We start from the raw sequence: 26724 nt of genomic DNA, 5'->3' as shown, positions 1-26724 counted from the left end.
ATGGAGCCTGTAAATCAAATTCCTGCCTAGAGCCAAGAGAATTCTGTGAATTTAAAAAGACTATGCCAGAAGCATGAGCCAGCACTGCAGAGGGTACAATTTCTTTCTCTGCATTACATTCCCTGCATTGCACTCATATAAGAGAAGGAAACTGAGCATCAGATAATTTATATTCTTAATATTATTTAAAAAAAGAAAAACAGGAAAAACCCCTGAGCCACAAGGTATCAATTCTGAGTACCAAATTAGTTTACTGCCAATAAAGTGACTATTCACCACAAGACTTAAGATACATGCTTCCTGGGGTTTTTCCAGGGCCATCTCAAGCCTAATACCTAGTCTGGAGCCTATATAGGCCAGGTGTAGAAATATGATTAAAATTTGAGGTTTAAGCATGGTATTTAAGGTTTCACTTCCGTGTGTTTTAAACAAGGTCATTGTTCAACCACAGCAGAATGATAATGCAAAAACTGCATCTGCCCCAAAGTGCAGAGCTTTTAGAACTAGAAAAAGCAAACTCAAGGCCTTCCATTTACACCTCAAGAGGATCAGGGCCTCCTGAAAGGCTGGTTTTTGCACACACACAAATGGAGCTGAGCTGAGGCTTTATTTTACTTTTGCCTTTGCACCAAATTCCTTTTCTGTGATGAGTTCAGGGCTGATGGGGAATCAAAGGCCATCAGGACATTGGTGGTATTTTCCAAGTGGCATTTTGGAGCGAGTTCTGGGAGTCCACTGAGACTTTAAGACGCATGCTACTTAGGGGCAGCCAGGCCATGAGGCAAGAAGGTTGTACATTAACATCATTGTGTACCCACAAGGTTGTATCTTTATTAGATTAGATAATATTATATATTATGTACTTGTGTAAGGAAATTACAATCCACATAATTACATGACTAGTTTGAGCCACTGCTCACCACTCAGAGTGTTTAGATTTTCTTCTGCCTGGGCCAGGACAAGCCTATCGCTCTGGCACTTTTGATGGGTGTAGGGATCTCCTTTACTTTGAAAAGCAAACAAGGAACAAATAGCTAATAACAGCGCCCAACAGGGCCCAGAAACAGCGGCTCAGGAGGCCTTTTCAGACTGATTTGTTGGTGGTCCTGTATTCTCGTTCTGAAAACAATCCATCATCGGGAGCTCAAGGTTCAGGCGAGAAGTCTTGGGGATGACGGGGTGCGGGGGGTAAGAAGGAGACCTGATGTGACCCCGTGGGCTGGAGCCGCCCCCTGCAGGGTGTGATCTCAGGCAGGGGGCGAGCCTAGGGTCTCTCAGGAACACGGAGTACGCTCAGGGATGGGGTCCACTGCGCGGCGCGCGGCTGCAAGGCACACCCCCGGGGGCCGCCGCCGCCAGTTTCCGCGCACGTGGCTGTGGGGCCGGCTGCACCCCCGCCTCTTGCCCGCGGCCGCGCTGTCCCCTCCTCGCCGGCTCCCCGAGCGGCCAGCGCGCGCGGCGGCGGGCGGGGCGGGCCGGCGAGTAGGGCTCGCTGGCGGCTTTCCAGGTCGGCGCACTAATACGGGCGATGAGGCTTCGCGGCTCCAGTCTGACTGACGCCGGCTGGGGCCGCCGTCGCCGCCGCCGCTGCAGCCGCTGTCTCGGTCCCCGCCGCCGCCGGGCCCTGCAGCCTGTGGGCACGCGCAGCCAGGCAGTGAGTGCGCGGTGCTCGAAGCGGGAGCCTAGGGGACCCACGGCAGGGGGCGGGGGACAGTCAGACCTGGGGTGGGGGGCGGGATGAGTGACATCGTGGGGACAGGTAAGAGATAGCCTCCTCGGCGGCGCGCTGTGTGTGTGTGTGTGTGTGTAGCTGAGTTTTTTTTTTTTTTTTTTCCCTTCTGCACAGGGCAAGTGTTTGAGGTCCTCTGCTGAGTGGTTTGGCTCTTGGTACTCTTCATCCCTGTGTTGCTCGGGAGAGCCTGTCTGGCGTGGGGAGGGTGTGATGGGCGAGGGGTAAGAGGGGCACTGTTCCGAGGACTTGGCCGCGCCGATCGCCGACGCCCGGGAGACGCGCGCGTTTTTCGCGCCTGCTGCCACCCAGGCGTCTGGAGCACCTGGGACCTGTCAGAGGATGCCTGTCCCGCAGCGGGGGGCGGCGGTCGGGCGGGGCCGTGGCCTAGGGCGTAAGCAGAGATGCGCCCTGGCGGTCCTCGGGTGGCCGGAGCACTGCGCCTGGGCAGCACCCCGAGAACAGACGCTCTGGATCCCAGACTGGAGCTGAGTAACCGTTTGCTGTAGCTGGAGAGCTGGGACAGTGGATAAATGGGTGTGTGTGTGTGTGTGTTAGATTAGGTTGTAGCTCTTTGGAGGAAATGTTTTAAACTTCCCGGAAACCCTTTGGCTCGCTGGCCTTCTATTTTATACTTTTTTTTTTTTTTTTTAACTTTGCTTACCTTTGGGGCACGCGAAGTGACGGGAGAAAGTTAGGAATGTTGTTCAAGTGTCGCTGGGCTAACGCTGGGATCGCTTTCGGAGCCGGGATGTTTGTCTTTTCCTTCGCCTGCCATTCGGTGCCAGCTCTCCGCAGAGGGGAGGGGGGCGAGGTGGGGGACAGATACAGGAGACTGACTGACGCCAGCTTTGTGATCGGAAGGAGGAGCGCGGGGGAAACATTTTTATGGATGGTTAATCGCTAACAAGTCTTCTCTTCTTCCTCCTCCCACCCTTGACCGTGGAAATTCGAAATGATAGTTTGGAAATACTCTGTTGACTTATTTCTGGGCTGGAGAAATAAAAAATAAGCTACAAATGATGTAGATCTGGTTTTGGAACAAAATTGTATGTAAGTTCTTTACCCAGTAATTCAGTGGGCTACACACCCACAGACGCTTTGGATTGCTTTCGATGGATCCAATTTACAAGTACATTTCAGTGGCTTGCTGGATTTCTCGGATGATTTTTTTGGAAATGTGGTTTAGCAAGGATAATGGAGGATAGTTGTAAAGTCGTAAAGACATTTAATAGGGCTACCTCCTAGGCAGTAACAGTGGAGTATTCGCAGCATCTTCTGGGTGAGTGAAATGTGAGTACTCCAGACTGCTTTCTGCCTTAGGATGGCTGTCAGGGTGAGGGAATGCCATTGGATGTTTACATTTAAAAACTAGTGATCTATCTATATTTAAAAAGGAAGTAAAAATAAAACACAAACACTTTCCCCACTCCAAATAGACAAAGATGGAATAAATAAGTTTCCCCTTTCTTTGTAGGAAACCACGAACATGATTTGGGACCTGTTTCAAGTTTGTGGTTATCCAAGGACACTGCAGATAAGAAACCCATGTGGTCATTTATAAATAAGGAACATTTTAAATATGATAAGATGACAGAAGTTTTAAATAATATATCAGAAAAACAACTTTTAGTGGCCAGAATCACCTTCCTTGATGGCAGGACAACTCTCCAGGAGACAGCCTTTAGGCCTCCATGTATTCTGACACAACCAACTCCCATTTTTATGCTTGATTGGCTATCTTTGTCAGAGCTGTTTTATGCTGGAACTCTGTGGTTTCAAGCTATGCTTAAGAGAATGCCAACATGTTCTTGATCTGTGCAGGCTTGTTTTTATCAGTACCATGTTTACTGAAAAATCAAAGATAAAATTTAGGTTAACCCACTAATTACTTTCAATTCTCACATCTTTGACATCAGCCGTTTTAAAGTCAACATAAGCTATTTGGACTTTTTTTCCTTTTACAGTCTTTTCTTCTTACTTGTATATACCCAAATTACAAGTAATCAGAAAATATCCATAGATCTCAACTACTGCATCTCTGATTGACAAGGACATGGTATGAGAAAGAAAAGTTTTGGATTGTTCTTAATGAAACATTACTAAGGGTATCTGTAATTAATAAATAAATGGTAGATTTGTTTATCCTTTTCAGTCATGTGGTCAGTTGGAGGAGAAAATTATCAAGAAATTCTTTCCTAAGAATAAAAATAGTCAATTTTAATTTTGCAAATAGTTTAATTCTGATTAAAGAGTGCAATAGGCTTTGCTTAGTTGGAGGGCTGATGTTTAGTAAGTGGTCACTATAGCATGAAGGCAACAGATCAGTTTATATCTGACATTTACTCAGTGATAAATAAAGTAGTAGTTTCAGTGTGTTCAGTGTGACACTTTAATATGTCAGAAAATTCTCTAGATTCTCCGATTTAAGGATAGGTAAAGGTAATGACAAATAGCTGGTTTTGGTTTTATTTTGTATACTACATTAAATGTTAAAGTTTTTTTTTTTTGAAGTTTAGTGCAGACTTTCTGTTTATTGTTTTGAACAAGTAGAGAAAAATTCAGAAATGGGGAAGTGTCCCAATAAAACAATAACTATAGCAGTATGTTGAAAACACAAATCTCCTCAAATTGTTGTAATTCTAGCCTGTTGGATTTATATTTCCTTGGTTACTGTTGCTAGTGAGTTGAGAAGTTATTGTAAAGCAAAAATAAAGAAAATGAACAATAAATTTATAAGTACTTGTTATAATAATAATTTTTTCAGTAAAATTTTGTGTTATACTATCAACTGAATATGTGAAGAGTAATGACATAGCAAAATATAAACAAATATTCTCTGGCAATAAACTAACTTTTAAAATCCTGTAAATTATCTTTTAAGAAACTTAAGGGATGCTTGCTTGCTTTTCCTAGTGCTCTTCATCCTGGTACTTCTCACCCCAAAACCTTGCTGATCACCACTGTCACACTCGTCTGCCTCATTCACTGGACTCCTTAGGTGTTAGCCCCCAAACCACTTTTTGGGCTCTTCTTCCCAGTCCTTCCATCTTTTATACTGCAGTTAAAAGAGTTAATTATAGCTTTCCATGCATACCCTTTTCTTTTCTCTGTAACTTTACTCACACTAAGGCATAGAATAGTCCTCCCTTGCTTCCTCACCTCCCACCAGATCCTCAGCAATTTCCTTGGTGTGTATGGCCTTCAGATGCTGCCTTCTGTAGGTGGCTCTTGTGCCAGGTGTGACCTCCTTCCAACTTCTGTGGCTCTTTTTCTTTTCCACTTTTGTTGTGTCTTGAATTATTTACTCATACACTAATTTATTTCTTCCTCTGGTATGATCCTTACAAGATCCATGCAGGGAGGGGGGTTGTGTTTCATCTATTTTTTTTTTAATTCCCATAATGCTGACCACAGAGCCCTATAGAGTAGTCAGTCAATAAATAGTAATTAAATGGCAAATATTTTCACTGAACCCGTGGTCCCTTCTGAAATAAAAATCTGTAAAAGTATTTCACCGGTAGAATAGGTCTGAAAGGTCCATCTTTTAAGAAGCCAGTGTTGACCTGGAGCTAAGGACCTGTCAAGAGACTGTGACAAAAAGCCTGGGATCCCCCTGCCCAGTTGGGCCTCCTCTGGAATATTGTGGCTGAGCATTACAGTCAGGAAAGGTTCTATGATACCCTTATTGCATTAGCAATTTCCATATCAGATTCACTAAATACACAATGGAAGCCATTTAGAAAAAAGAAAAGGCAGATTTTAACGTGATACGGCCACCACCACGAAACTCTAATGTGATTCCATAGAACATTGCTAACACGATATGCTGACTCCCCCTCCCACCAATAGCCACATAAAAATTGATACTGTTTTAGTGTATGTGTTTCAAACTCCCCTCACAGAAAGAAAGCAGAGGGTCCCTGAGATGAGCTTAAGCTTTGTTGGGGTTGAATGTATAAAGGGTCTTATCAGCTTTGTCAGAGAACTGTGTCTCCCTTCTCCCTTGCTTGTGCATTACCAAACCATACTAAATCCCATCTGAACATTCATCATGTTGTGTTCATTGATTCGGTATTAATAGTGTTAATACACAGTAATGTAAAAAAATAGAATCTGTGTGTAAGTATCATGCCTGGTTAACATATGTGATTGTACAGTTTTAATCGGGAGGCTCTAATCAACTTGAAATCAATTTTCCAAGAATCAAGGAGAATACATTCTACAATTTAAATTCTATTTGACTTAAAATGAAATGCAGAATTGTTAAGAAATAGATTACGAATGTGTCAGCGCAGGGCGGTAGCTCTTCAGAAGGCATAAGCATTGGAAAGGTTATGGTTCTTTGGCCTTATTTCACAGTCTATGTTTAATTTAAAGAAAAAGGGTTGAACCCATAAAATAAATATAAAGTAGACCTACATGGTTCTGATTTTTCCTGTAATGACAATTTCAATTTCTTTTTAAAAATACCAAAAATCAAATTCTGTTCTCTTTTTTTCTTTTTCTTCCCCTTTCTCCCCGTCTTTCTCTCACTCTCCCTATGGACTCTGGTGTTCTCATTAGCTTACATCACTGATAGAATTATCTTTACATGAACTTCCCATTGGGGAAATTTAATATTTAATATCTTTAATATTTAATATCTTCCTTTTTCTTCTTTTTGAAGTTTAAGTTTGAGGGGGACTATAAATAGGAAACGTGCATCCCTCCATTATGGAATGGTTTAGGGCAGTAGTAGTGAAAAGCAGTCTTTGGTTTACAAACGTAAGGATTGCCAGAAATAACCTTTTACTCCAGCACTCCAGTTCCAAGTTTTTTACCACTGGACAGAGGAATCTGGAATGTACACATATGCTGTGGGGTCACTCTACTACATTGGTGACATCTAGGATTCTGAGTTGAGAAGGCTTGAAAGCAGGAAAGTGCAAACACTGTCAGGGAATAGAACTTAAACTCACAGATCCCAGTAGCCCATCACTAGATAATGCAGACCTTTCCCCTTCTAAACCCTACTTTAATCCATCAAATATCTTCTTCCATGCAGCCTAATGTTTCTCATTTTAAATCTGTCAAATTGTTCAGAAGCCCGTCTTTGCTTAGTGTGTGCATGCATATCTTTGGATTTGTTTTGACGAAATGCAGTAAATGTTAAATGGTTAATGTAGTCCTTGAAGGATTTTGTCCTAAGGTCTTGTGGGCTGTAGAAGGTGTGGAGCAGACTTGAAGATCTGTTTTTGTTTTTGTTTTAGCTGTTGATGGATCTTTATTTTATTTATTTACTTATATGTGGTGCTGAGAATTGAACCCAGTGCCTCACACATGCTAGGAAAAGCACTCTACCACTGAGCCCCAGCCCCAGCCCTTACAGATCTGTTTTTTAAGGAGAGTTGGATACAAGTGTGAGCAGTTGTGTTGTGAACTTTTGTATCTAAACCGACTTGGCAGTGATCACGTTTCAGAAAATAGTGAGAACTCAGAAAAGGATTAGAAGATTCTGTCTTCGTCCATGTGGTAGCATATTTGACTTCTCCCATTACTTATACTTCATTATAAATCCATGAATTCATCTTGCCTTTTTGTTTGCTGAGAATCGCATAGGAGAGAGTTGGTGTTTGATTGGCTAGGGAGGGAGGAAGAGTAAGTAATTTATAACCTTGAAATTAGTGCAGTTGTGAAGGTGTGAGTTACTCAGGAGTAAGGGGAGAGTGCTGTAGAAAGCAGGTGGGCAGATGCCAAGGGTAAGCATCACATTTGGCCTGGGGTTAGTAGTATTCAAGGCCGCCTGCTTTAGGAAGGAAGAAGGTCTTTGTGGGCTGGCCAGGGAAGTCCATCAGCACTCACAACATTGTGTCTGTGGGAAAATGAATTCTGATTTCTAAGTGATAACCTAGAAATAGAGTACAGCTTCTTCATGAAATGAAACCACCACTGATCAACAGTAGGAGTGATTCTTGTTAATGATATGAGTGACCACTAAAGCCAAAAATAGTGCTCAGGAATGTGGAAAGTAAGAAAATGTTTTAGGTTAAAAAGGTCTAAGGTCCCATGAGGTTTTCTTTCTCTTGATGGATTTTTATCATTCTTGCCTTGTTTTCTAGTGGTGATAGAATTTCATTTTCAGGAACAGGAGTTGTTTTTGCTGAATGCAAAAATTTTGTATACAGAAATGCTTCCTTACAGCTCATTGACTAATTATGTGTTTGTGCAAAGCCATCATTAGGTGTTGGCTGTGTTTGCAAACAATGAGAAGTTGGTGCCTAGATATTATTTTAAAGGAGTGGAATGTACACATTATACTGTTCTATTTCTTTCTGTTGTCATTTCGCCTAAATTCATTGCAAGATATTCTAAGTACATATTTTTTGTGTGTTTTTTCCCCCCAGGATGTTGTGTGGATTTCATTTCAGGGTTTTAAAATATCAGGATGTTGTGGATGTAGAAATTGCTTTAGAATGTGGTCCTTGGAGGCTGGGGATATAGCTGGTGGAGTGCTTGCCTTGCATGCACAAGGCCCTGGGTTCAATCCCCAGCACATACCACACACACACACACACACACACACACACACACACAAATGTGGGCCTTGTACATTTATGGAGCTTTATAGGCTATTCATGCAATCTTTATTTACTCTGTGCCTGTTGATTTTAATTGTATACAAGGTTCCAAACCAGGTCTTGGGGGACTACATCCACAAAATGAAGTCACCAAAACAAAAATAAAATCCTCGTCTCCAGGGTTTTATCACCTAGTTGCAGAGTATGAGGGAGATCAGGAAAGCAGACATCAGAATACTTCCCCAGGCTCCCAATATCCTTTATCATATCTGGATATATTTCTCCTTGTTTTTCTGGTTAGAATTCCATTTTTACTGTGTGTGAATTTTAAGTCATTTTTGACAAGGATAAGAAAGATGATCTCATTTGAGGTTTGAGAATATAAACAGAGGCAAAATAAAAGGCATAAGAGGGACAGAGGTTCTTGATATAGAGTTTTGTGAGAGTGTCAGGACACTGAGGATATGACTAGGCTATGGGCCTTGTCTGTCAGGAAGTTAATCCTCTCTTTCTCCTCCTGCCATGCTATGGGCCTAGCATGAGTTTGAACCCCCTCTAGGAAACCTCCCCCAACTCTTTCAGCTGGTTGGGTACTCTTCTAATTACAGTTAAAATAGTGCACTTTTACCTATGTGCCAATCACACGTTTCGATTTCTGGTTTCTTCTGTGCACTGTAATGTCATGGAGGAAAGGGACTCTATCTGACCTTGAACTACTCAGCCCCAGCATATTAGCATCCTCATATTAGCATCCTTGATACCTTCCTTTCTCTTTCCTGAATAGTTTGGGGTTTTTTTTGTAAGTAAGGTGGAAGGGGAGATTCAATTTGGATTTTAATCTGCAGACAATAACTATTCAACTTTAACCTGTAGCCAAGAGAACCTTTGAAGGGCATGAATAGGAGAATGACATGATCAAAGGGCCATCTGGGGGAGAGGGAAGACAAACTGCAGTGGTGTGCATACTTCATTTTAAGGGCTACATTAACACCTAGCAAAGCAGGTGCGCTGGAACTTGACACTCCATTGCTACTGCTTCATGGATGTCTGTCACAGTTATAAATCTGAGCTCCAAAAACAGCAATCTGTAACAGCTTATTAGTGAGTCTTCTCTGTTGGCTTGTAAACCCACCCCTCAGGCAGCCTTTGGCCAGGAAACTGCCCTCAATATACACATCAATAAAACTTTTAAAATTGCCCACACGCCATAAATAACATTTAGGATGTTATTTATAGGCACTTAACACTTTGCAGGTTTTTGTGCTCCAGTGGTGTTTTATATAAGATCACTTTAATTTCAAAGAAATTCATTGTATTTTTACATAGTTTATAAATTGTGTATTTTTTACACAATTCACACACAATTTTTTACACAATTAATTGTATTTTGCCACAAAACTGAGACAGCTCAGAGGCCCCTTCTTGACCCCACTTCTTGTGATCATGCCAGATAGATTTCAGACCTTACTAAAAGTAATAGGCATGAGTCTATTGGAAAAGATAGGAAAATGGAAAAGGGGTCATTCTCAAAGTAGAGAGTGGATCCTCTCAGAGAAAAGAAGGCTGGCATGCCTCTCCTGCCTTCCAAATTTATTGGGGGTCCTAGGGAAGTTTCCAGAGATTTATCCAGGTCCACCTCTTGACTTTTGACTGACAGCATAGGAACTGCACGAACTGCCTCTGAGAGAGGATGGTGTGGTGCTCACATAGCTGGAATTTAAGGAAACGGAGTCGCTGTGTTTTTGCCTCAATTTACTGCCCCCTTAATCAGTTTGCTGCCCTTTAAGTGACCTTCTGCAAGCTTTCCTTGTGAGGGTCTTGATGTTTTAATTGCCAAGGTGATGGAGGTTGTGATAGTTTAGGTGATCAGGGAGGGTCCAGGCTACCTGGTCAGGTATGACATGATCTTGACACAATAGGTTTTCTTAAGGGGATGTAATTTAGGCAGGGGGAGGTTTTGACATACCAAGTCCCATCTTCTAGGTGCTTGCCTGTCAGATAAGGCTCCCTGTGATTTTCACTTGCCCTTCCTTGTTCTTATCCTGCTCACCCATTCCATGGCTGACTCGCTACCTAACAGTATCACATTAACAAAGCAGCGCAGAAGTTAGACTGATCACATGCAGCATAATGGTATCATGATAACAAAGCAGTGCAGAAGTTAGACTGATCACTTACAGCTTAATGTTATCAATAAAACTGGATTTTACCTTCATTCACTCAACAGTTAATACTGGCCTTCTGCATGCTAGACCTGGTGGTATGGATCATGATATGGCATGGCCTGTGGACTTTAAAAGATGCTCGGCATCTTTGGGGAAAGCACATAACATAGAAGGAGTCAAGTGTGACAAGTGCAATTATAAAGGCATATGCTTGGTGCTAAGGAAGCCAGGGCAGAGGACAGCCATGGCCACCACTGCCTGGGAGGCACATGGGAAGATTTCCAGGAAGCTGGCTTCTAACTTTGTCCTGAAGGAGGAGCAGCATATAGCTGCACAGAAGCCCTGGGTTCAGGAGGAGCAGGTGATTATCCAGGGAGCGAGGGGAGATGAGGCGGAATGTGGGCTGGAGAGGCTACCCTTTTGAAGAGCTTTGCTTGAAGTTGATATTAGGATCATAGGTACACACCCTCACCCCATCGTGCTTGTTTTATAAATGTGACATGTATAAATACATACTTGTAGAGGTTTGGGGAAAACATTTTAAAGCACACATATTGGCACCTGTAATCTCAATTTACAGGAATAGTGCTGCAGGTCATAGCAAGGTGTCTTGCAGGAGTGTGGTGGGATCCTCTTTGGGCTTGGAATGAAATCCTGTGAGGGGCCCTAACAGGTAGAGGCTCTTGGGGAGGTGGCTGATGAGGGCAGGAGCAGTTACCTGAGGTGGAACAGGTTCACTAGGGAAGTCTGGGGTGGGACATGTCTAGCAAAATGTGGCAGGGCCCGTCATCAGGTTTTGGTGACCTACTGAATATGGGATTGAGGAAAAGAAATCAGGGTAATTTGCACATGAGTGGCCTTGTCTAGGGTGGCTTCATGTTTCTGGCTTGACTAAGTGGTTGGAGAGTGGTCAGGCTCCTGGCTTTGAAGTCACTTTGCAGTTGTTGCACCACCTGCTGGGAGCTTCGCTCTTCTGGTTTGGAGCTGGAGTGTCACCTGAAGGCTTGTGTTGAAATCTTGGTCCCAAATGTAGCAGTGTTCAGAGGTAGAGCCTGTGGGAAGGTAATTGGTTCACCAGTTCTCTGAAACCACCAGTGGATTAACCCATTGATAGATTCATAATCTGATGGCATTGTTAGCAGATAGTGGAAACTGTAGGAGGTGGGGCCAGGTTGGAGGAAGTAGGTCCCTGGAGTGTGCTCAGAAAGGGTATCCCCCCCATGTCATCTCCCCATCCTACCTTCCCAGCTGCCATGAGCTGAGCAGCTTTCCTTCCCCTCACTCTCTCCACCATGATGCTCATCACAGGCCTAAAAGAAATGGAAGCAGCTGACCATAGACTGAAATCTCCAAAACTGTCAGCCAAAATAAACCTTTCCTCCTTTAAGTTGCTTTTCTCAGGTACTTTGTTACTGCATCGGAAATCCGATCAACTTAATCCCTGTCTCCCAGTTTGATGCTCAAATTTGCAGTAAGCTTGGAAATTATATAAATACATTTATTTAAACCAAGTCTAAAATAAATGCAGTAGCAATACAAGTGTTTATCTTTTTTTCCCTTTTCATCTCTGATCTATTTTTGAGATTGTTTTTCATTTAGGGGGCATGTTTTTACTCTTACAATGAGGCATGCAGGAGAAATAAACCAAAGTATAACTATCTGTTAGTAATGAAAAATAATATTGCAATAGTTTACAGTTTTAAACTGCTTTGTCACACATTCCTCTCAGCATCTCTGTATGAAAGGTCTAGATTATTGTTTCCATTGTACAGAGGGGGAAACCACATCAAAGTAATTAATTACTTGAAGATCACAGTTAGTAAGGGAGCTAGCATGCAGACTCAGTCTTCTTTCTCTAAATCCTGTGTTTTATGTATTAACTCATGTTGCCTCTTGTTCATGGAAACACTAAATCATGGGCCCTTCCAAACTTAATAATAAGTATTTCCAAACATATACCAGAAAGAATATAGGTTGGAATGCTGACAAGTTTAATAGTTTGGGTCACTTTTAAGGTAGAATTAGAATGCTGTATTTTTTTCAGGCAATATTTTTAGTATTGAGCACATAATTGAACATTGAAATGATAAGCAATTCACTACCATTACGTGGGCGTTTTCTTGAGTGTTGCTTACCATTACAATGTTCAATTATGTGCTCAATACTAAAAATATTGCCTGAAAAAAATACAGCATTCTAATTCTACCTTAAAAGTGACCCAAACTATTAAGCATGTCCTTTAGATTTCTTCCTCGCTGCTTTCATGCCCTTTCTATTTTGCCTTTGCTGTATATTGGCATTAATAAAATAGCAAACAGGAATGGAGAGTTATTTTGTCTTCAAAAGAAGTGGTTGCAAGCCACAACATTATCTAGCCTCTTTTTTTTGTCCTTTAAAAATTTTTTTATCTGTTCTTTTTAGTTATATATTACAGTAGAGTGTACTTTGACATTATACACACATGGAGTCTAACTTCTCATTCTTGTGGTTGTACATGATGTGGAGTTACACTGGTCGTGTGTTCACATATGAACATAGGAAAATTATGTTTGATTCATTCTACTACTGTCTTTCTTATTCCCATCCTCATTGCCTTCCCTTTATTCCCCTTTGTCTCTTTAATTAAAAAATAATAATTTTAAGGCAGAGAATGTAGCTCAGTGGTTGAGTGCTTGATTAACATGAGCAGTGCTCTGACTTTGATCCCCAGCACCACACACACAAAATAATAATAATAATAATAATAATAATAATAATAATAATAAAATAATTTAAAATTTCCATTGAAACTTAAAGATGTTAAGTTACATTGCTGGGGCTATAGCTCTGTGATATAGTGCTTACCTAGCACATCTGAGGAGCTGGGTTTGATCTTTAGCACCACATACAAATAAACAAAATAAGAGAGCCTGAAAAATGATTTAAAAAAAAGAATCATTAAAAAAAACGCAATGATGTCTAATCCACTTCAATGATCTGGCTGAAAAATCCAACTGTATGAGTGGCCAAGAGAACTGTACCTCAGGGATTAAATGACTTATTCCTAAATGACTTATTAAGTGTAAGTTCCAAAGACACCAGTCTACCTTAATACTTCATAGAACAAGCACAAGGATGCCTGGTATAACCAAGTCATCTTTGGGCCAATAAATCACTTTTAGTTAGGGCCTTCAGTTTTATGTGAAATGCAGTATTAATATAAGAAATCAAGTAGTTGTTGTAGTGTTTCTAATTTCAAAGTGAAACTATGTATGTATTATTGGCTTTTTCCTCCACCCAATTAAATTTACTTACTTATTAACTTTAATTTTGTTTTTCTTATTTTTGTTGCCTATTTTGTGGTCTTTTATTAGATGAGACTCAAAAAATCATTATGTCACTTCATCTGAATTACAATGTACCCACATCCAGGAGTGATGATAAAAAATATATTTTTAAAATGAGTTCCAAATATTCTTGTGTTAAATAGTGTACTTAAATCTGGTTAACCCAATGATAGTCCTCATATAGTATGTTCTATTATATTCCTATTCCAGGAGGGATCATAAAGCCAATTTTATAAATGAATGAGCTTCAAATTATTTGAAGTCATGGAGATCCTGGTGTCTTAGTAAGTTTAAACACAAATTTTAATATCAGATGTGTTAGTACAGAAAACGAAATTTATATTTTTGCTTTCTTTCAGATTGCTCATAGTTGTTGAACCTAGGAATATCTGTTGAATTTAATTTTGTTTTGACTGGAGAAGGTTAATAATTTGCTTTATAAGATTAGCTGATTCTGAGAAAAGAAAGTAGAATAATATTGATTAATGGTCTATAAATTTATTGTTGTTTGGCTGAGATAGAAAATAGATAATCTTATTTGAAAAACAATCTCTGTAGAGATCATTCCATACTTTCCCTGTTTTCTCAGTGTTGAAGCAAATGCTATTTTTAAAACAGCACTTCCCTCTTTCCCCCAAACCACTGCCATCGTAGAAAATTGATATGTTTACATGAATTGGCATTTAGTACAGGAAAGACCCGAAAGGCAGACAGAGCATAGGGACCTCACAGACTGTGCTGTCCTTCAGAGAGTGCAGGCTTGTGGAAGGAGGGTCACCTGTATAATTGGGCCTGTGGGATATGAAGATCTTCCAGCATTTACTTTACAGGGTTTCTGATTTCCATGCACCAGTGGCACATTATTTTCCTTCGGAAAATTCAAGTTTATCAAAAAACTCCTCTAATTGGCAAAAGGAGATTTCATTTGTAAAGTCCTTGAAGAGGTGATGAAGCACATTATTACAACATTTGGAATGGAATCTGTCTTTATTGTGATAAAATATACATTAAAGTTACAATTTTAAACATTTTTAAGTGTACAACTCTGTGGCATTAGCGTCTCTTGCTTCCTCCCAGTGGCACCTCCCTCCCCAAGTTGTGACACCCAAGTCTGTATTCAGACATTGCCAAATGTCCTCTGGGATGCAAAATCACACCCCTCTTCCTTAACTGAGAACTGAGATCCAGTGTATTAAAACCCTGAGCTGAGTTCTCATAGCAGAATGGTGAAGAAAGAATGAGAACAAGAGAAATCCCAAGTAGAGAGAAGAAAGGAAATTACCAGTAATTAACACATACAAGCATCTATTCTATTCTAGGCACTGGACCTCAGTGTCATAGTCATGACATGGGTAGTTGAATACCCATTTTATGTGAGGAGGTACAGATATGAATGACAGTCGCTTGGCTAGCATGTGGTAGGGTCCTGGGTTCAATCCCCAGCACCACCACCAAAAAAAAAAAAAAAAAAAAAGTGAAGCTGGAAACGTATATGAGGCACTACTGAGAAGAATTCCGCCTGGGGAAGTCACAGAGACCTGTGATCTGAGCTGGGTTTGAAAGATGAATAGATGTGTTACCCCTTGAACTGGGTTTTGCAGTGAAACCAGTGAGGCAATGAATCACCCATGCGTATTGGTTGTTAAGTTGAAGATCCAGCTTGAGAACAAGATCTTTTAGGCTGTCATGTCTGTCCCAGGAGTAAAAGGCCTGGAACATAATTAAGGCTGAGATGATTGCCTGGAGCAATTGTGCATTTCTTTGAGGCTTGAGTAGAGTGCTTAACACCTGGAAATCCCAGAGCTTTGCAATTTTAGTGATGGTTTATATACTTCATGTACTGTTTTATATCTTCATTGGTGCAAGAGTATCAGGAGGTAGGTAGCTTCCTTCCTTCAAAAGTCAGACTCCCTGCCAAGTTTTGACAACCCATTGTTGATTTTGAAAAAGTTAAATAGTAAGAGGCACAATTGCATCATTTGGTTAACAGTCCTTTATTATCAATTCCTTTATTAATCAACAGTTGCTATACTGTAATGGAACCTAGAAACAGATGGGACCATATGGGCTTAATTTGTAGAGTGGCAATATATTGCTTGCTGTCATAGCAGCAGTATTCGCTGTTATGTAAGATAAATACAATTATTCAGTGGCAGTTTACATAATATATATTAACAGTAATGGTGCTTTCCAGACTTCCATAGTTATTTACATTTTAAATATTTTAACATTAAGAAACAAAATAATATGCATTAGAGAAAAATGCTGCTGAATTTCTTAAACTGCATGAAATGTTCCCTGGAGCTCTGCTTTTTCTTCACTGGCTTCTGTCCCATTAGCAACAACAGTGTTCAGACTTGCTGATGTCACTGCGCAGTTATTTAATTTGACTAAACATGATTAAAGTGTTTATTTAAGATTTTGTTCAGAATTTCTTACAAAGGTCACTGTGGCACTTTTTGCATTGCAGTGTATATTTTCTGATATGATTGTAAAATTTTATTAACTCTTCAAAAGGAATTATTTATATGCACTAAAGGCTTTGGAGAGTCTTGAGATAAGATGCAAAAGCTAATTTCTCTCTCAGTTCAGAGAAAACAATACGTTGTTATTTATTCTACTTTACCTTATCCTGTGTTCACTCAGTGTGACAGATTTTTAGTTTTAGTGCAAGGGAATTAGTAAAGACAGAGTTGTACACAAGACTAATGGCTGCTGCTTGCTTTTCCTGTCAAGGTTTAGTACTCCTCCTTCCTGCCCCCGGGACTCTTCTCTAGCAGGAATCCCTCAGCCATGGTTTTCTCTTCCATTCTTCCTACATCTCCAGCCCTCACACTCATCTCAGCTAGAGATGAAGTCATCTCAGGAGCTCATTTATTTCATTAACAAATGTTACAGACCTAGGGGCTGAGACTGTAGCTCAGTGGTAGAGCACTGGGTTTGATCCTCAGCAGCACCACATAAAAACAAATAAATAAAATAAGAATATATATATATATATATATATATATATATATATATATAAAATGTTACACACCTAATATATGCCAGAGCCCATTAGGTGCTATGTACAACAGTGAACAAAATGGTCAAAAATCCACCTCCTAAGTTTCCCCTTTTTGGAGAAAGATAGATAACTAACACTTTAAAAAACCAAAAAAGTAAAATATAACACAATCTTGAAAAAGAAGAAGAATGTTAGAAGACTCATGCTTCCTAGTTTCAAAACTTACTACAAATTCACATTAATCAAAAGAGTATAGTGTTGGCATAAGGATTGGCAGGGATCAATGGAATAGAATTGAAATTCTATAAACTCAAATATCTGTAGCTAGTTGGTTTTTGTCAATTGTATCAAGACCATCCAATGGGCAAAGAATAGCATCTTTAAAAAATAACATGGGACAATTAGACAGCCATGTATAAAACAAAATAAAACAACCCCCAAACAAACAAAGTTGGACCCCTTTCTTTTGCCATATACAAATATTATCTGGAAATGATAAATGACCTAAATATATAAGCTAAGACCATAAAACTTTTAGGAGGAAATATAGGGATAAAACTTGATGATCTTGGGTTTGGTGGTGGATTTAAAAATATGACACTGAATCATTAGTAACAAAAGGAAAAGAACAGAAAATAATTGAAATTAAAACCCTTTGTGCATCAAAGAACATTATCATGAAAGTTAAAAGACAATACACAGAAAGATATTTGTGGATCAGTTATCTCATGGTCTGTGTATGCAGAATATTTAAGGAACTCGTACAATGTAACAACAAAAAACACCACACAGCCCAATTTTAAAATAGGCAAAGGACTTGCAGATTTATAAAGAAGATATATAAATGGCCGTCAAACTCATGAAAAGATGTTCAGTATCATTAGTCTCAGGAAAATGCAAATCAAACTCCCAAGGGTCACTACTTTACATCTTCTACAATGGCTATAATGACAAACAACCCCCCAAATACAGAAAATAAATGTTGGTGAAGATGTGGAGAAATTGGAACTTTGCTTTTTCTGGGAGTGCAAAATGGTTCAGCTGCTATAGAAAGTAGTTTCACAAGTTTCTCAAAAAGTGAAACAGAATTATCACATGAGCCAGCAACTCCACTACTAGGTTTATGCCCCCTGCCAGATGCTCAAACAAATATTTGTGCACAAATGTTTATAGCAACTCTATTCACAATAGCCTGAAGATGGAACCAACCAAATGTCTATCAATGGCTGAATGGAGGAACATATTAGGGTGTGTGTGTGTGTGTGTGTGTGTGTGTGTAATTTATCTATTTATTGTGGGTGCATATTTGGTCAGAAAAAGGAAGGAAATACTTTTGCATAGTACAGTGTCAATAAGCCTTGAAAACATGCCCAGTTAAAGAAGCCAGATATAAAAGATCACTTATTATAGGATTTAATTGAATATCCAGAATAGGCAAATACATACTGGTCATTACCAGGGCATGGTAGGGAGGGAGATATAGGAGGAAACTGCTGAATGTATATGTGATTTTACTGTTTTTTTTTGATGGAAATATTTTGCAACTAGATAAAAGTGGTGTTTGCACATTATAATGAATGTACCGAATTCCACTGAATTGTTTTCTATAAAATGGGTGATTTCACTTTAACAAATTTTTTAAAAGTTAGTAAGACACATAGTATATTACTGAGAAGGCCCCTGGGGGGAAATAAATAAGGAAGGGCTGGTGGTGTAGTGGTGGTATTCTGCAACTTAAAATAAAATGGCTAAGGAAAGCTTCTCTGAGATATTTGTGCAAAGTCGTGAAGGGCATGCGGATGGCCTGTATGTATATACCAGCAGGAAGAGTATTGGGAAAACAGTAAATGCTCTGAGGTAGTTACATGCCTGGCAGGCTCAAGAGAAAGTAAGGAGGCATTTGTGGGAGGAGTAGGGAGAGAGTAGAAAGAAAGGAGGTCAGAGTCTGTAACAGATCCATGCTCAAATAGGGTCATTCTAATATACCACCAGGGGAGAAAAATATTGGTATAGAATTGGGAGGGCCATTGAAAGGACTTTGATTTTACTTGGAGTGAATCAAACCATTGGAGGGGTTTGAACTGACCTATTTGTTTTAATAGGGTTGACATGGCTGTTGGTGTTAAAAATAAACCCAGAGGGGTAACTGGGAAACAGGAATACCAATCAGAAGGCCACTTGAATGATTCAATAAAATTTGTTTTGCTTCTGCTTTTTAAGAATGATACAGTCTCATTCAAACTATAGTTTTCTGTTTTTATATGCTGATTAAAAATTAGAGACTCCTTCCCTCCTCTTCCACCTCATTCTCTGAGCTCCAGATATTGAACTGAACTGCTGATTGAATTCTGCTGTGATATTTTACTCCCCCTCCAACCCTCTACCTACCTCACCACCTCAGACTCAGCAAGTTCAAAATGGATTTCATCACATCTACATCACCTGCAACTTCAGTTTTTCATGAATTTGCCATTTTAATGAATGAAATCCTATCACCAAGTTTGGGCCATTACTCCTAAAGTCATAATCCTGAGTATTGAAATTCTAAAATAACATTCTGTAAAGTCTAAAATTCTTTGTCTAAAATTCTAAGATGTAAAATTATGGCAAAAAAAAATGATTTTTCCAAGCAGAGTTGCTTAGGCTTACTGCAGACGCAAGAGTCTAACGGCTAAGAGCAGATGAACCATAATCATAAAGAAATAGATCAAAAAGCAAAATGAGTAATTGCATATCACTGTGGTTGGTAGTTGCATGTTCTTCACTTTATAACTGCAGTCATCTGCAATACTATGATGTACAATGTAAGTCTTTGAGATCAGTTAGAAAAGAGAGAGAGATGAGTTACCATTGCATATGCAATTGTCCAGTCAAAATTCTGAAAAATTTTATCTTTAATACATAGAGACGTCCGAATAGACATCACTTCATCTGTTGAACAAATTTTAACAGCTGTATGTATAGTGTTTACACACAAAGTCAATGTTATGGTAACACACTCTAAATTTTTTTTTAGTTATTATAAACATTTATTTTTTAATAAAATTAATTTATTTATTCTAATTAGGTATATATGACAGCAGAATACATTTTGATTCATTGTACACAATTGCAACACAACTTTTCATTTCTCTGGTTGTACACTATGTAGTGCTGCACCATATGTGCAGTAATACATGTACCTAGGATAATGATGTCCATCTGATAGACTTTTATTTTATTTATTTATATGTAGTGCTGAGAATTGAACCCAGTGCCTCACACATGCCAGGCAAGTGCTCTACCGCTGAGCCCCAGCCCCAATAATGCACCTTTTGTGGAGTCAAATTTGCCAAAAAAAAAAAAATTCACAAAAACAAATTAGAACCTCATAAAATCATTTCACAGTATATATCTCCACTGTGGGATATTATACAAAGATTAAATAGCATAGTAAATTTTTAAAAAATGACAATTTAAAATAGTTCAGGGAAAAAAAAACTAAAGAGAAAACAAACAAAAAGCCAAAAAGAAAATTTGATTTTCCAGATTTTACATATGGAACTTTAATTTTTCATAAGTATGGTTTTAAGATTTTTAAACTTTATAAATATTTTGATTTTGAGGACTTCAATATTCATGATTATGGTTTTTAGAATTATGTCTTTTGGGATTTTGATCATTACCAACCATCATTCAGGTGCCCAAGAAATCTGAACTTCTCATAACCTCTTGATCCTTATAGTCAAGATGTTGGGATATTTTAAATCCTATGGTTTTCTCATACAAAGTTCAAAATTCTCTGTCAACTTATACAAAAAACACTGCCAGGAATTTGGTCAAAATGATATATAATGTATAGATTGACTTGGGGAGAACTGAAATCCTAACAATATTGAGACAAAATACATGAATGAGGCACTTCTCTCCGCTTAATGTCTTTCTGCAGTATTTTGCAGTTGTCACTATAGAGTCCCCCCCCCCCGCTTTTTTTTTTTTTTTTTTGGTTAAAAAATGTTTATATTCCAAAATGTTTTGTGGTTTTTGATGCTATTTTAAATGTTTTATTTAATTAGGAATGCAATTGGTTTTGTACATTTACCTTGTTTCCAGCAACTTTCTAAATTCACTAGTTTCAAGAGTTTTATTGTTGTGGGTTTTTTGTTTGTTTGTTTGTTTGTTTTTGGTTAGATTCTGTAGGATTTCCCACCTTTGTTGTTTTTGTTGCCTGTGAATGCAGACAGCTTTTCATCCTGATTTCTAGTTTTTGACCTGTTTCTTTTCTTGCATTCTTGCACTGGCAGGACATCCATACAATCATGATGGCAGTTGGGAGAGTATGGTTTCCTAGTTTTATTTCCTGTATTATGGGAAAACATTTAGTATTTCAGTAGTATATTATTATAGGTTTTTGCAGTTGCCTTGTTCAACTAAGGGGTAGAATGTTAGAAATTTTCTTCTATTTTTAGTTTGCTAAAAGTTAGCAATTTAAAAAAAACTCATGAATAGATACTAAATTTTGTTAAATGTTTTCTTTGTCTCTTTTAAGATACTAATGTGACATTTTTGCTATATTCTGTTAATATGGTGAAACATGCTGTTTATCTTCATATGCATCTTGGTGATAAAACTCAGTTGGTCATGATTCATTAACTCTGTTTATACTGCTGAATGTGATTTGTTAGTGTTATGCTAAGGATATTTACATCTCTATTTTTGAGTAATATTTGTGTATATTTTCTTTTTTCTCATAATATCCTTTTTAGATTTTTGTATCAGGGTTGTACTGGAACCTTTGAAAGTGTTCCTTTCTCCATATTCTAAAAAAATTTGTGTATTATTTCTTTTCTACATGCTTGATAAAATTTGTCAGTGAACCCATTTGGGCCTGGTGATTTCTCCCAAGCTATTAAGTAAAAATTCAGGGTTTTTTTTTTTTTTTTTGGTAGATATAAGGTAGTTCAAATTTTAAGCTTCTTTCTGTGTAGATAAAAAATCAACCATTAAATTGTCACATTTAAGGCAATACAAAGAAAGAATTTCATATGCCATTCTAAGTTCAGATTTTTCTTGAAGCTGTGAGAGTGAGAGACATGAATCAAGCTTTAAGTTTTTGATGTGTTTTTAGTGTAAAGGAAAGAACGGGTCTTGAGTCAGGGCAACCAGTGGTAAGGATCTGGTAGTCATTTAAAGTAAGAAATTATTATGGGGTAGTTCCAGTCAGATACTAAAGAAGTAGAGCCAATAGTAATTATGACCTATTGGATATGCAGGAAGGATCAGAATGGTGTTAAAGGTTTTGGTTCTTATAACTGGGTGATTGAGGATGTCACTTATCAAGATAGAGTTGTAAGAAGAGAAGCATGAGTTTTGGAGAGAAGATAATTTGTTGCATTTGAGACTAGTAGAATTTGATATTCAGTACCTATGGACATGAAAATGATACTATTCAAAAGATATTTGGGTATATGGATCTGGAGAATAGGTGATTTCAGAGGTAGAATTAGATTTGACATTCAGCAGATGGTTTATAGTTTAAGCCATAGGAAAGTTCAAAAGTACTAAGGGGTAGAATGTTACTTTAGAGAGCATGGGATAGGATCCTGGGCTGGGTGGTCTAGAATGGCCTCAGTCACATGATTGGCAGCTGGCTGGGGCTTATTGGTCTTGATTCTCCTCATGCCTCTTTTTCTCCAATAGACTAGTCTTCTTTTTATGATGGAGATTACCATTAATAAGGGTAATCTATCCTCTTATTAGTCTATCAGATATTTTCATTACCCTCGAGTGTTTTTCCTAGTGAACTTTGGATAAAGAACCCCCATAAGTTGAGAACTACATGAACTAGGCAATTATATCTGAAAATGTAAATGCAATATTCTTTATTATAGTCATGTGGTAGTTTAATTTCATTAATATATATCAAAATAGAAGTTTTTCTGCTTTATTTTTATAAAAGACAAGTTATCAAAATTCTGCATTATTTTTTGTTGTTTAGGAAAATGTTAACCTTAGGATTTCCTCTCAAGATACCCCATATTCCTTCAGTTAGTGACAGTTTTCAAACAGATGGGCATGGATATATTTTAGATTTCCACCCTGTGGTAGACTATTTTTCTTTCTTTCTTTTCTTTTATCTTTTTTTTTGTGTGTGTGTGTATGTATGTGTGTGTGGTGCTAGGGATTGAACACAGGGCCTTGGGCATACAAGGCAAGCACTCTACCAACTGAGCTATATCCCCAGGCCTGTGGTAGACTATTTTGAATAGCAGGGTTGGCTTAAGTAGAAAGGGCTTTGTCATATATAGACTACTATGAAGCACTCACAAAGAATGACAGATTTATATAATACTAAAAGAAAATATCCTCAATCCAGTTGCAGAATGATTAAATATTTTAAAAATTTCAAATGAATATTTATAATATTCAAATGAATATTCAAATGAATATTGAGGATCTTGATATGTTATGAATATGCAGAATAAAATATTTAGAAGTAAGCACAAACTAGTAATAGTTAAATGGAAGAGTGAATGGTGATTTAGGAATTGTGGTTCATGGTTAGTTGAGATTTAACTTTTTCTGTAATGTTTAAATTTTTGTGATACAATAACTTACTGTAGAACTTGTGTTTTTAGAACTGTAAATAGCTTTGATAGATTTATTTATGACTACAGGGGACATGCTTCTAAGTTTTTCTTTTTGTTAGCAATTATTGTGAAATTGTTGTAAACCAACCTGTATTTTTTTTAAATTATGGCACAAAGATAGTGAAGTTAAATGTAATTTAGAATTAAAATTAGAAGTTGGATATTACTCTGGCTACCATGAAATATTAAAAGCAAAATGTTTAATAACATGAAAATGCTATTGATTGAAACAGGCAGAGTTGAAGGCATAGCAATACATGAATTCCTATTTTAAAATGTTGATGTAGAAAAAATAAAGAAAAATGTAAAAATGTTAATAGTGATTATTTTCTCTGGTTGGATAAACAATGGTTATTTGAGCCTTCTTTTCTGGAACTTTTTAATCTTTTCTAGGCTTTTTTTTTTTTTGTAATGAACATGAATTTCAGGGAAGCAAAATGAGGAAAGGGAATGTTAAATTCTTAGCAATTCCAAACATGCTACAGTAGTACAGGGAGTATGGAAACATTTTTAAATGATGGTAGGATTAGAAATGTGTTTTAGAAATCTGACAATTTATAGATGAGATTTGGGAAGGGTGGTGGGAGATCAAGGGGATTATGAAGAAGAGATGGGTTTGGATGATGTTTAGAAAGAAAAAACTGAACAAAATCAGAAACAGGTAGGTGGGGGTGGAATGAGAGAATGAAGAAGAGGTTAGTTTTCTTCCCTTTATGTTTGTCAATTTAAAATGAAGTAATTTCAAATCTATTTTGTAATTGCAAATTACTCTTTGATTTAGGTAACATAAAATAGGAAACTGCAATTCTTCTCTTTCTGTGATAGTGACTGAAGTCTGAATCCTTTGACTTTTGCTAAGATGGTTCAAAATAACACAGAACCACTAACTTTCAAACAGGCCAGGAAAATGGAATTTCTTTCACATGTATTAATATATGAATATAAAACCATGATCCAATTCCTTCTAGTGTCTTTAGCTTAAATTACTGTAATAGGTAACATTCCATAGGATAACTTTTTAAAAAAGTACTAAAGTTTCTATGCCTAGAATTAAAACTTACTTCATGTGCAGTCATTAGCTGAACAAGTTCTCTCTGAATATTTACATCTACACTAAACACATATCTTTTTCCCCCCTGCAGTTCTGTTTCATTTGTACTCAACAGTGATCCAAATCTAAAATTAGACTTTGTAGTAATTGTGCAGAATCATGATTTATGTTAAATCAGTGGCTATCTGCAGAGGGTGACAGAAGATATTTTACAATGTCTGGAGATAATTTTAAGTTGTCATAATTTGTTGGGTTGGGCTCTACTGGTATCAAGTAGGTATCGACCAGGGATGCTTTAAACTTTCAGCAGTGCACAGAACAGTTCCCCAGGTGAGAGACCAAGTCTAAATGTCAGGAGTGGTGAGATTGAGAAACCTGTGTTAGACCCTTTGATGGATATAGTTTGCATGGCGGCTCAGATTGCAGTAAGGGATATGGTTCCAGACCAGTGCCTTGTCTATGGGCAATCTGTGCATATGGGTGTGGAGAGCTGAGGCTCATTAAAAAGAGATGAGCAGGGCCTGTGGCGTATGTCTGTAATCCCAGTGGCTCAGGAGGCTGAGACAGGAGGATTAGGAGTTCAAAGCCAGCGAGGCACTAAGCAACTCAGTGAGACCCCATCTCTAAATGATACAAAATAGAGTTGGGGATGTGGCTCAGTGGTCGAGTGCCCCTGAGTTCACTCCCTGGTACCAAAAAAAAAAAGAAAAGAAAAGAAAAGAAAAAGAAGAAAGAGAGATGAGCTGAGGATACAGAGGAAGATATAGGTTTGAGGAGTTAACTGACCTAAAGCTAACCGGTGCTGGCAGGAACTGACTGCAGCAGATGGAGGTTAAGTGGTAGAAGGTAGGCAGTTTGGAGCCCCCTCATCACCAGGCTATTCAGAAAACCTGATAATCATCTTTCCCATGGAAACTAAGAGGAAGTGACATAATAAATATGACATAATAAATATGAATGGTATATCAATAAGGGTTTTTCTCCTCTGCCATCTTTTTAATGGGTTTGCTCAGGATTCTGAGTGGAGGTTCAAGGGACCCCAGCCTCAGGTGAGGAGGGATCTCCACTGGGTCCCAATCAGTGTGCCACAACACTGGATAAGTGAGAATGAGAATTACAGAGTGTCAGGCAGGGAGGTAACAGAATAAATAGATCAGAGCAACTCTATAAGTGATGGGCTTTGAAGAGGGGAGAGGAAGAGATAAGAAAGCAGAAAGGCATTAAGGAAGACTCGGAGCCAGGAAGGTTCGTAGTCCATAATGAATAATTTAGCTCTTGGACTAATGGTTCCACATTAGTTTTGTAAAACTTTATAACTGGTGGATAGTGGATGCTCAATAAATACTTGTTTTTAACCTTCTTGGTCATTCTTCTAAGACTATTCTGGTTATAGATTAGAATTCTTATTTTTTTGTTAATCTTTGATAGTTAAACCAAAATCTGCTAAGAAATATCCTTAATTTTATGAAAGGAACCATGATGTACATGTCCTCTAAGATTCTGTTTTAATTAATTGTTTTATTTTGTAATGTTGGATGCATTCAAAAGAATATGTGCAGCATTTATAAAAGTTATAATGGAATATTATTATAACATAATATAACAATGTAATATAATAATAATACTTTATAATATAACTAATGCCACATCTCTGCCTCTTACCCAGAAGTATTATTGTCCTGAATTTTATATTTTCTTTGTCTTGACTTTTAAAATATAACTCAATTACATATGTATGTATCCCCATGGTACTTAGTGTTTGTTTTTGCACTTTATAAAATTGATTTTGCACTTTATAAAATTGATTTCATATTCATTACTTCTAGGCTCTGCCTTTTACAGTTAACATTTTGTTCCTCAGATTAATCTTTGTGGGTTTAGTTAATGTATTTTTATACTGTATAATATCCATTATGACATTATTTCATCATTCTGTCTATTCATTATTCCAGATGAGGAATGATTAGATGATTTCTACATTCTTTCTATTTTAAAGAATTCTGCTATGAATGTTATACTGTGTGAAATAGTTTACTTAAAGAATTTCCTTCCAAACTTTTTAATAACTAAAACCCAACAGGACATACACACAAATCTCTGTCTTCAGAAATAAATTAAAAAATAAATAAATAAATAACAAAGCAAGCAAACAAACAAAAAACAAAAAAACCCCACTGTTTTCCTCTGCTATGAGAAATGACTGATAAAATCCAGTCTATATTTTAAAATGCTGGTAGAGACCTGATACATTGATTTC

The 26724-nt window shown here is 38.0% G+C and overlaps 1 protein-coding gene across 2 annotated transcripts in view; it reads left to right on the top strand.

The window, feature by feature from the left end:
- The first annotated feature begins 1535 nt into the window (after positions 1 to 1535).
- Smad9 (SMAD family member 9) overlaps positions 1536 to 26724 on the top strand; it is a 68370-nt gene continuing 43181 nt past the window's right edge. The window contains exon 1 of one of the 2 annotated variants that reach the window (XM_046454213.2): positions 1536 to 1654. Coding sequence is in view for 1 of the 2 variants with exons in the window: in XM_046454212.2 (XP_046310168.1) it covers positions 2263 to 2266 (4 nt within the window). In the remaining variant the exon portion in view is untranslated. Of the gene's footprint in view, positions 1655 to 2057; positions 2267 to 26724 lie in introns of those variants that run through there. The other variant, XM_046454212.2, reaches the window with a different exon arrangement.

The sequence above is a fragment of the Marmota monax genome, unplaced genomic scaffold (assembly GCF_021218885.2).
Source record: "Marmota monax isolate L192 unplaced genomic scaffold, Marmota_monax_Labrador192_F-V1.1 WCK01_AAM20220418_F8-fsc00011, whole genome shotgun sequence".
NCBI lineage: Eukaryota > Metazoa > Chordata > Mammalia > Rodentia > Sciuridae > Marmota > Marmota monax.
The sequence above is the reverse complement of the archived record's forward strand: the minus strand, read 5'-3'. Positions and strand labels throughout refer to the sequence as shown.